Source organism: Maylandia zebra, linkage group LG7 (assembly GCF_041146795.1).
Source record: "Maylandia zebra isolate NMK-2024a linkage group LG7, Mzebra_GT3a, whole genome shotgun sequence".
NCBI classification, from domain to species: Eukaryota; Metazoa; Chordata; class Actinopteri; order Cichliformes; family Cichlidae; genus Maylandia; species Maylandia zebra.
The window spans coordinates 63,972,877-63,984,756 of record NC_135173.1 but is presented as its reverse complement, the minus strand read 5'-3'; the positions used below and the strand labels follow the sequence as shown (position 1 = coordinate 63,984,756).

The 11,880-nt window shown below is 39.5% G+C and overlaps 1 protein-coding gene across 2 annotated transcripts; it reads left to right on the top strand.

Moving 5' to 3' along the window:
• Positions 1 to 54: 54 nt before the first annotated feature.
• cyb5r2 (cytochrome b5 reductase 2) lies at positions 55 to 7,127 on the top strand. 2 transcript variants are annotated; one of them, XM_004566084.4, is made up of 9 exons: positions 55 to 211; positions 351 to 497; positions 1,096 to 1,168; positions 1,545 to 1,651; positions 2,602 to 2,731; positions 2,853 to 2,936; positions 3,307 to 3,392; positions 3,499 to 3,598; positions 6,780 to 7,127. In XM_004566084.4, the coding sequence occupies exons 1-9, from the start codon at positions 197 to 199 to the stop codon at positions 6,950 to 6,952; spliced, it is 915 nt and encodes a 304-aa protein (XP_004566141.1). In that variant the 5' UTR covers positions 55 to 196; the 3' UTR covers positions 6,953 to 7,127. The 2 variants fall into 2 exon arrangements, with proteins under 2 accessions (XP_004566141.1, XP_004566140.1); XM_004566083.1 differs by lacking the exon at positions 55 to 211 and having other exon boundaries at positions 315 to 497.
• The last annotated feature ends 4,753 nt before the right edge of the window (positions 7,128 to 11,880 follow it).

The window sequence follows — 11,880 nt, the reverse complement described above, 5'->3', positions numbered from 1 at the left end:
TATAGTGTCATGATGAAATCTGTCTTCCTATTGGTGCTTCGGGCCCCGTGTCACCTTTCACCTCAGTGGGAAGCCAAGCCCCTTTTGAGATTTGTGTGTAGAGTGAATGCGGCAAGGCTGTCACTGCCTTAACTGTGTGGACTCTGGTCTGTGGGAGGAGAGGGAGGCTCTGACTGACTAATTTGTCACGTTAAACATGGACGAGACCTTGGTGAGAAAAAAATGAGCTTTATTTCTCCTTTCAGTTATTGAATGTAAACTGTTTCTCTATCTTAACTGTTGTGCAAGTCGCTATGCGTGCTACAAACGGCTGAATGCAGCATGTTCACACTTTGATCTTTGTCCTGCAGGTGATCCCTGGATTGGTGGCTGTCTTTGTGTTGGTAGGAACAGTTTTCTACTTCCTGCTAGGTTCTTCAGGTGAGAAGACGAAGAAGCTGCCCGTCACTCTCCAAGATCCCACAGTGAAATATCCTCTCCCACTTATACGCAAAGAGGTGGGCTGCATACAAACTTACAGGCTTAACAAAATCCAGTGTGTGTTTAGACCTGCATCTATGTTTATGATAAATAAGCACGTACATTTTTAAATGACTGCAAAAAAAAAAACCAAGATTTGCATATTTGTAGTCACAAGATTTCTGTTCAGTAATCTTTGAAATTCACTCAAAGACCCTAAAAAAGAACAGTTCAGATTTAGTGTACCAAGAGCCCGTGTAAATCCTTTCACACACCACATTTTAAACATTAAGGTCTGTTGAGTTGCATTGTGGGCAATGTAGGACTCATTCTTTCATCAAAAATTCCCATCATAAGAAAGTATTATTGGGGGTGCAGTGATAGATTTGCTGCTCTCACTGAGTTAGCTGTAACAGCTCTGTTTTTGTGCAGTGCACCGGTTTGCAGGCCTGGAACGGTCTTTATGTTTTAAATACCCTTAAGATGCAGTTACATAATAGGACAAATATCTGTTAATGTATTGCATAAACATAAAGCTTCAAACAGAAGCCATGGGAGATTTATTTAGCCAGCCCAGAAGGATAATATTATATGTATTTTCTCTTTTTATGGTACTGTGGCTGTGTCCTTGTGCAGGAAATCAGTCATGACACAAAGAAATTTCGGTTTGGCCTTCCATCTGCAAGTCACATCCTTGGGCTGCCAGTAGGTACTGTACCAGCTCTTTTCTTTCTCTCTTCTGATAAAATCCTAGTAGAAAAAGCAAGCATGCAGATTTTCTTATCTGAGCACTCAGCACTTTTAGCACTTCCTCATACTTATGCTGCGGTATAACCAGACAAAAAAACAAGAAGGCAAGCTCACTTGCCGATTACACCGGTTAAACATCAAAAATAAAAAATTATTGGACTTTGATTAGAATAGATAAGTATTAGCACTTGACAGTGATGCTCACGATTCCTTGCTGCAGCCGTAGAACTGCCCTCATTTCCTGTATCAACATTTTCCCCACCGTCCTGTTTCACTTTAACCCAACACTACACCAAACCTGCCACTTCTCTTCCCCGTCTCTGTCCACTGTGCAGGCCAGCACGTGTACTTGTCAGCAAAGGTGAACGGCGTTCTGGCGGTTAGAGCCTACACTCCAGTCTCCAGTGATGAGCACCAAGGATATGTTGACCTCGTGGTTAAGGTGGTTAACCTTAACATGTTCACATTTGATCTGTAGAGCAATTATTAAGAAATTTGGTAAAGATCTGAGTGTCTGTATTGCATCCTGAGCTACTATCGTCAGTGAGATTATCAGTTGGACAGTCAGTCATTGCTTAATAAACACTTTTATCACTTTTATTACACTATAAGCCATTTGTACAAAGCCCTAGAAACTGATGAAAGGCCATGAGTTTGTTTTTAATAGGCAACCAAGTCTGAAGCAATAATACCTTAAAAAAACTGAGCCTGTTGGAGCAGGAGCGTAAGTTCCAGGGGGGTTAGGGGGGTTATGACCCCTCCAATAATCAGACCCAACCAATATATATACCCCCCCCCAATAAAATTGTGAATTATCTTGCATAAATAGGCTGTTGATTTTCTTTACTCATTTCAGTTATTACCAACAAAACAGTTGCATGTTTAATCATCTGGGAATTTACCCAGATTTATTTATTTAGACAGAGATCTTGACCCTCCCCAATGTCTAGCACAAAGTTACGTCGATGTTCTGGAGTAATTTTATATGTATATAAAATTACTGAGTGCTAAGCTAACAGCTAACACTAGAATATCATTCATACAGAAAACTGAAGCACAATGTTGTGAGATGCTTTGTACCGCACAGGTTTTATCATTTGTCACATAACTGTGATCGTGATGCTTTCTCCAAAAGCATAAATAAAATTTTGAATATTGGTTTTACATACTCTTTTTCTGTTTTCTGGATTATAGGGAAGCTTTTCCAGTAAGAGAAAAAGGCCATATCAATAGTAATATTAGACAATATGTCTAAAGTTTGACATTTGATTATTACCAGCTGAGTGGATCATTTGAGAGCCTGGAAGTCATTTTTATTGCACTGTTGTGGAAAATGAGACTGCATAAGAAGGTGAAAATAAAAATGTGATGTCCTTCTGTAAACTCCTCCAGGTCTACTACAAGAACACCCACCCGTCTTTCCCTGATGGAGGGAAGATGTCGCAGTACCTGGACGGCATGACCATTGGAGACACTATTGACTTCAGAGGGCCCAATGGACTCCTGGTGTATAAGGGCAATGGTGTGGTGATGGTGTTTTTTATGAAAAGAACCAAAAAAAGAAGTTTCTACATTAACCTGCTGACACCAGCAGGAGGCGCTGTGTGATCTGCTTTGGTTGAGACTTTGTGTCATCCACTCAGGTCAGTTTGCCATCAGACCAGATAAGAAGTCGGAGCCAAAGGTTCGGAAGTTTAAGCACGTGGGAATGATCGCTGGCGGAACAGGTCCATTTTCAGATCACTCTAATAACTTTAACTATACACGCACTTCATTCAGAGGAACATCACAGAGGACAAAAATCTGCAGAAGTGTTATTTACCTTAAAGTGATTCTAAGGCCTGCGTGTAATCACACTTTTCAAGTGCTTTACTGCATCATGTTATTATTTTAGTGTGTTTTAGACGACTGGGATGTAATACAGAGCGTTTGAAAAGAGCTGTTCTGCTCGTGTGGTCCTCAAATCTGTGACATGCTTTAACTTTTAGAAAGTTTTGATATTTGCTTTGCACTGCTGACACATTCAGTTCACTGGAAAAATGAGAAAAGTCTGTATTTCACCTCTGAGACTAACTCCAGTGTCTTTCACCCTCCCAGGTATCACTCCTATGCTGCAGTTAATTCGCAGTATCTCATCAGACTCCACTGACAACACCAAGTGCTCTCTCATATTCGCCAACCAGGTCAGCTGTGTGCGGGATATTGCGTTGTCTTAGTTGAATTCTATAACTGCATATAAAGGGAAAGTGTTGTGGTCAAACCGCTTTACTGGGTTTTACTTTATCTTAGACTGAGAAAGACATCTTACTGAGGGAGGAGCTGGAGGAGGTGAAGAAGAACCATCCTGAGAGACTTCAGCTGTGGTTCACACTGGACAAACCTCCACAGAGTAAGAGGAAATGTCTTCATCTATGGATCTAAAATTCACTCTGTGTAATGTTCACTCCAGAATAGAGTGGGAGGCTCAGTTTAAGCACTAATTCATAGTCTGAATGTGGAAAAAAGCAGCATTGAGACAAATGCTTCCACGATTACAATACACTTAATGCATATATAAAACAGTATATTCAATAAGATAAAGCTATATCACTACAGTTATTTCTTTTATCATTTATTTTTGCTGCAAAATGCAATTATCAAGCATACCAGCACTGTCGCTAAAACCTGCCAGACTATAAATGTTGCCAGACTAATATCAGCCTGAATCGGAGTTTCTGATAATACAGCAACTAACTGTGATAAATCAGCAAAAATCACATATCTGTTGGAGTCTGCATAGACAGAAAGTTCAATTTCATAGAAGTTCAATTTTAACCGTGCTATAGTAAATTAACCAGAATACAACCAGATTCAAATCCTGTTGATCTGTGCTCACTGACAAAGACTCAGACTGATGACAACTTATTGGTAATTTGTCTGCATTTATAACTAGACATCAACTATTTGCAAACCTTCAACAATCTCTGAGAAAATGATTGCAGTCAAAGTCAGACGGCGACTGTTTGCAGAAATGTTTCTTCCTATCAGGCAACTTGTGCAATCAAAAGCAGCTGTGGATGTGCAACATCCTTAAGGGGAACTATTTAGTCACCACAAGTTGCAATCGCTCACAGAATGTGAAATAATTCAGTACGACAAACGCAGGCAGCCGATGATATTTTTCAGTTGCAAAGAGGCTGCTGTCCTATTTTTCCTTGTGTGACTGAACCATTAACCATGAGCTCTCAGGTAGAAGGGAAAAGCTGGGTGTGTTCAAATACTGAATGTTTTTCAGTTGAGACAGTTCAAGTAATATATTGCAAATATCATAATCACCACACAGAATATTCCAATATTATTCTGTATGGATTGTTTTTCCCCACGCTTACCAACACTGGCTCTAAAACCTGCCATAAATGTTGCCACAAGATGGAGTCAAGTCGATATCAGTCTGCATATGAATGGGGTCAAGTTGGCAGCTTCAGTTCATCAGGTGCCTAGAAGCACAACTCTGACAAAATTCTCATGCTGCTCCGTCTGCAGATACAACACTTCCTTTGTGTTGCAAATTCCCAGCCAGTGTTGTTTTTTTACTCCCTCACTCGTGACTGCCATGTAGCAGTGCACCTGTGTGACTCACCTGTGATGTGTGAGTGCACGAGTTGTACAGAAGAAGTTCTGCAAAAAGAAAAGGAAGATGTTTGTAAATCCATAATGAGTTTCACCATTTGTTTTATGAATATATGTGAATATGGACCTTCTTATCTTCACCTAGTCTTTCATTTCATTTCTATTTATGTTACTCTGAAGATGTCTTTGTTGTCTTAGAAAACCAACAGGGAATGAAGATAAATCATTACTAGTATTTTTCCCTTTTTCTTGTGAAGTAAACCAGATATGAGTAATATTTTCTTGGCTTTAAAAATACGCCTGATATCAGGAAATAGCAAATGAAGAAGATGATGATGAGATGTCAGTCGCAGGTCTTTTGCCCACAACCGAGATGACAGACCTTGCCGACCGTACATACAATACACAAACATCACATTGGGGAGACAGGTCAGGCCAGGTAGTGAGGAAAAAAACATTGAAATGTGTAACACAAAAGGATAATACAGGAATGCAAAGATATCAACACACCATAGCACAATAAACACAGACAAGCAACATGGGAAAGAGTTCCAGTGTGTACATCTGATCTGGGACCGCTGCAATCTTTCGACTGCGCCTCCAACTGACCCGATGTCCACATCAGAGGGGAGGTAAGCGTTGGAGGTGGCGTTGGATCCGGAGCACTCAGGCTCACCCAAGCCCAAACTTCTCGTTGAGAAAAGGGGTGTCAATTGCATTTAGGGACCAGTTGATCCAATCCATAATTCCTCTTTTAGGTTTTAGAGAACAGACTGAGATGCAGGTCGCATGAACAAGCTGACCCTGACCTTAACCCTAACCCTAACCAGATGAAGCTTAAAATGCTTAGAGATGATAAAATTGCTGTGACCACAGCCTTACTCAGATTATCCATTAAGGAAAACCTTTATTGTTAAAAATGACCAATAGTGACTTCAAACTGATACTTGTAACCTTTCCAAACATATTGGCCAGACAGCATCCAAACATACATACAAATTAAGTCCTACAGTGGCTTTATAACTTTGTAACTACATTCAAGTTGATGCTGAGAAACATTTTCTGTGACTAATTTGATCATTTTACCACACAGGATATACGGCAGGCCTGTATGTGAGTATTAGAGACTCTCCAGGCTACATGCAGCAGGATAAATCTTGATACTCAGGCGTTTGGTTTCACTGCTGACACCAAACAAAGACGCCTCAGCTGAAGGAAAATCCCTGCGGGCTGAGGAGGGAGATACTTCCCACGAGGTGTTACAGTAGCTTAGCAAAACATTCCCGTTTTCTCTCGTATAATCCTTAAAGCCAGCTTGAATTAACAAGCATATTATTGTTACATAATCTCTGTTGTGGAGACCTTTTATTTTGTCGTGTCACGTCTTCATTAGCTCCCCTCAGAAAGGGGACACATCAGCCCTTGATCATTATTTATTTGAAGAGCTCTTCATTAGCAGTGCCATTATTTGCTGGCCTTTGATGGAGAGATGACTGTTGTTGAACAAGCATCTTCAGCAAATGGCTTCATTGACACTAAAATCTTCGTCTCACCAAAAACCGCAGCAGACAGTGTCATCTTTCTTTGAATGTCTCCTGTTTTATCTGTTAATGGAGGTTGTCTTTTAGTTCTGCCTGCCTTTCACCAAAAGGCCTCCCTTCCTTCCTCTGAGGCCTTGAGGACAGAGACGGATTCAAAATGAGAGAAAGAAGAAGTGTTTAATATTCAGCGTTTAGAGAAGGAGTAAAAAGCAGAATAAAAGACACGCTTCTATGTTGAATAAGCCATATATAGATCGGCTGTACTGTTTTTTCTTGTGGCTGTTTGGTACAATAAACCCTACGACATCATGCACGACTGAAACGCTTTCACATTTCAGTAAGCATGTGCTAAAAACACGACCCGAATTGTGCATATACTGGTGAAAATTCAGCTTTGTGGTTCTTGATCTTATTCTCCAGACTGGAGCTACAGCTCAGGATTTGTGACCTATGACATGATCAAGGACCACCTCCCCGCTGCATCCAACGATGCCCTCATCGTCCTCTGCGGCCCTGCGCCTATGATCCAGAATGCCTGTCTGCCAAATCTGGAAAAGCTGGGACACAGAACGGAAAACATCTTTACATACTAGTATCTCGTCGTTTAGCAGTCGCTGCAGATGTTCCTTCCATTCAAAATCACAAACGACTGTCATTTAAATGACCTGTTTGTAATTTTCTGTATTTCATTCAGGTTATGTGTGAGTTTTGATATCAGTGACACTACCATGTGTAAAAGATGCAAAATAAAGACGAAAAACAAGTGTTGATTTTGTGTATACATCATGCTGCATTAGTGTTTTTGTTATTCTTCACATTACCACTTAATTGCTCAAGTGCTAATCAGTGAGCAAAGGTGAACAGAAAAAGTGCAGAACATAACATGCAGCTGAAGCAATATACAAACGTCTGCTTTTGTTAGAAATGTGAAAATTAAAATGTATTCACAGTTTATTCACATCACTTTTTAAAAAATTTATTGCAAATGTATTTACCATATAAGTTTTTTAAAATCTGATTATTTTCTTCCAATAGATTGAACAGGAAACCATCCATCCATGCATTTTTCACATATCCAATCAAATATGCAAAAACTGTTGAATGAACTGATTCATAACTGAAATTGTTTAATGACAGACCTGACAATTATTTACATTTTCTATTTTGTTGCCACACGATGCATGATTCATAACCCTGTTATTTTGTTTATTGAGTGAATGTTGTAGGCATCCACACTTTCCTGTTTCTCTTTATTCTTTCTCTTTATTATTCTTCTTGCCTTCGTATGTTTTTTCAAATTTTAGAATATTTCTGCTCTTTACAACTATATCTTTGGTTTGTATATTTTTTATACTTTTTAAAAAGGCTAGCCATCCTATCGAAAGCTGTTCAGTTCAACTTGGAGGAGGTGAAAGAATGTAGACAGAAGGTTAAAGAGTTGGAGAGAAGATATGAGCAGCTGACCAAAGACAACTACGATCTGAAGGAGTCGGTTCGGCTGTCTGTTCACTTTGCTGAGGTACTGCCGCGGGAGGATTTGGAAGAGAGGAAGCAGATGTGGCCTCAAATTGAACAAGCAAGCAAGACTGACCTTTTTCCGAGGTCCTCGTGGATACATTGAAGGACGGAGGATTGGCGACGCTAAATGAAAGGCTCAGACTGTTATACGGTGGATTATTATTAATGGGACAACAGAGCTCAGCTGAAAATGAGAGGTTACTAGTCACTGAGTGGGTGACAAGAGTTATGGGTTAAACTCATACCTCTTTATTTTTTTCCATTTCATTTTTTCTTTACTTGTTATGGTTCACTCACAAATTATATTTAGTTCATTAAACATTCAGGGTTTGAAGGACCTTGTTAAGAAAAAATGCACTCTTTTATTTTGCAAGGGGCAAAAATGTCACTCTTTATTTCTACAAGACACTCACTCTGTAGATGCTGATGTTACATTTTGGACTAATCGGTGGGGAGACCAGATTCTTTTCAGCCATGGATCTAATCCATCTGGAGGTGTGGCGATTTGTTTTAATAAATTCCCAGGGTAAATTATAACTTACAAAGCTGACAGAGAGGGCCACTGGTTAACTGTAGTGTTGAAATGCGAAGGTTTATTCCTTATTGTCACAAGGCTTTATGGACATAAATAATCAGGGTCAAAATAAAAGTCTATTGGAAAATTTAACAAATGTGATTTCAGAGTTAAAGTTATGTACCCCACAGATTATATTGTCGTTGGAGGCGATGGGAACGTGACACCAGATGAATGGATGGACAGATGGGCGCCTCGCTTAGGAAGGAGGCAGCAGAATAACATTATTGAGAACTTTGCTTGTGATAATAATTTCACAGACATTTGGAGATGTATGAATCCTGGACTTAAGAAATATTCGTGGTTTAAACCTAATGGAGAAAGCAGGTCAGGAATTGATTATTGGTTGGTGAGCGATGCCATTTTTTGGTGTACCTCACAATCTAAAATCTCTAAAGCCAAAACCAACAAGGAAGAAACTTAGTAGCAGGGGATATTAATATTGGGAATTCAATGCCAGCCTTTTAAATAGGGATGAATATCGTGATAAAATTAGACATATAATCAGAGATACTGAAAATATGAAAGTAATTTACTTCGAGAAATAACTCAGTGCTGTAGTAAAGAAAAACCAAACAAAAAAACAGGAAAAAAAACCAACAGAAAAATAAATTGATGGAGTACCAGACTAAATTAAATGATCTTTACCTTGAGAAAGCCCAGGGTGCTTTCATAAGATGAAGAGCTAAATGGATTGAGGCGGGTGAAAAAAATTCATTGTATTTTAGTAAGCTGGAGAAATGTAGACAGCTGAGAAATTTAATTACAAGCCTGCTGATAAATGGGACTGAATGCAAAGATTTCATAGAGATTGAAAGAGAAGTCTTTACTTTCTATTCCGAGTTGTACTCCTCAGAATATTTGGCAGCTGCGTTTAATAAGGCTGTTGTTATTTTAACATGTTTTAATGCTTTGTATCTTGTTCTATTTAATCTCAACAAGCCCCTAAAAAGTCGGTGATCACTGTCGGTCTCTCTTGGTTATTATTACCACTATTCATTTTAAAGTTCAGTTTTTAAAACCTTACAATGTAACTACATGCAGCAGTATATTAATGGCTAACCTGGTATTGTGGATGGATTCTCTCAGTTGTTCTCCTGACTGAGGTTTGGGCCGTTTACAGCACCCTGCAGTGCATTTGCATTTGTCCCTAACCATCAGGAACCCTCACATTAACTTATGGAGTGGAAAGGCAGGCATCACTGAAGTGTTTGAAGGCCACCATGGTCCGGTTACTGGACTGAGCTGCCACAGTGCTGGAGGACCTGTTGATTTCTCTCACCTCTTCATCTCGTCCTCGTTTGACTGAACCGTCAAACTCTGGAGCACTAAGAGTACCCGTCCACTATACTCTTTTGAGGACAGTTGTGACTACGTCTACGATGCGATGTGGTCTCCAAAACACCCTGCCCTGTTTGCTTGTGTGGACTTAGCTGGACGTCTGGACTTGTGGAACCTCAACAATGATACCGAAGTTCCAACTGCTAGTGTGTATGTGGATGGGGCTCCGGCACTGAACCGTGTCAGATGGTCTCACACTGGAAAGGAGATTGCCACTGGGGACTCAGAGGGACAGGTTCAGGTCTATGATGTTGGCGAGCAAATCTGTGTTCCCAAAGCGGATGAGTGGACCCGCTTCGTCAGGACGCTGGCTGAGATCAATGAAAACAGAGATGAAGCTGAGGAACTGGCCAATGCATGATGTTGCAAACCCCACCCACCCTCACACACAACCACTCATACAATTCTCTCCAGTCCGCTACACCTATAGTACATTACACAGTACTGCCAGAGGAGCTGCGCTCGCCTCTCTCTGGTTGCCAGCTTCTCCACATTCTACATTTGGCCTGAGGAGATGTGCAGAGCTAGAATGGATAGAAGTGGCAGCTTTAGATGTGTTTTTGAATGTCTCTTTCGAGTTTTAGAGTACATTTGTAGGAGCAATGAATGTCAGGTGTAGTAGTAGCACAAAAACCAGAGTAAGTTGTTGAAAGCTTAGAGGAATAGAGGAAAGTGATTTTCAGCGTAGATGTGGCTGTCCACTCTGAACTTCTAGCTTTGATAACATCCTCAGGGCTCCAGAAACTGCTCTTCTCCTGAGGCCTCAGACTCGGCTCTTTTTTTAAATATGCAAACCTTTGTACTTGCACCTTTTTATTACCACTTGAGTGTTTTTACATGTTTTCCCAGACACGCTTGTGCACAGCTGGCAAATTTTGAAAAGACTGAAAACACCCTTTTATTCTGAGAAGCACTAAAACAGCTAATGCAATCACACACATAGATACCTGGCCTGTGCAGAAGCGTGTCATCTTACATTTTAACCACTACAATATTTAATATTTATCACGGTGGTTGTACTTATTTAAATATTGTGTGTATTATTTTAAAGACGCTGCTTTGTACTAAAAGTTTGAATTGTACAATCTTGAAATTAGCACTACAAGCTTCTTAATAAGCAAAAATATGTTACTCTACTTGGCTTGAATTTATTGACACTAGTACAGTGAAAAGGGGATGTGTTTTTCCTGTACCAAAGGTTAATGTTATTGGAAACAGTTCCCTGACACATCCTCTTTAAGAGGAGCCAGATAAACTAAATTAAGTTTTAGATGAAGGCATGAAGCAAAAGTTGGAAACTAACTTCACCACAAAATGGGAGTCCTTTATTTCACTTTTTGTCCATCCTGTTTTTCATTCCTTCCATGATTGATGGATTCAACATCCTGCCTCACAAAGTTAACATTTAAAACAAAGAACAAAGCTTAAAGCACACTGAAGCAACCACACCTGATGTAAAATAAGACAAGTGCTCTGCTTACACTACTTGTACTGTATTCTTCTCCATTTCTGTTCCTGATACAATGGATGGTTGCACTTTCCCATTGGAATAAAATTTGAGACATACTGGTAAAATTAAAAACAAAAAACAAAAAAAACATATGGAGTGGAAAAAGGTTAGCGTTCAGCTTTCACCTTCACTGTTTATATTATGCAAACAGAGCTGCGCTGCTACACAATAACAATACAAATAAATAAATAAATAAATAAATAAATAAATAAATAAATAACAGTACCCCACCAGCTACAACAGTAAAGGGATTTGTGAAATGAACGCAGCACAGGTCAGCCACATATATTGGCCTGACGGTACTTGTGTACTTTTGCTCAAGTAGAACTTGAACTTTTACCTGTAAATGAGATGCAATAATATAAGTTTCTGATGTAGTAAATCTGAAGACTTCTTTTACCCCTGACAATAACTAATCCTGGTGCTGTTATCTGCAGTATTTTGCAAAGTTGGTTAAAAAACAAGAACAACAACAAAGGAGTGGTTAATTAGTGTTAAGATCTTTTTTTTTTTTATCAGTAATGTGGAGTATTTATGTCTGTAGGGGGCGTTCACAATATGTATACCCCCAAAATTTC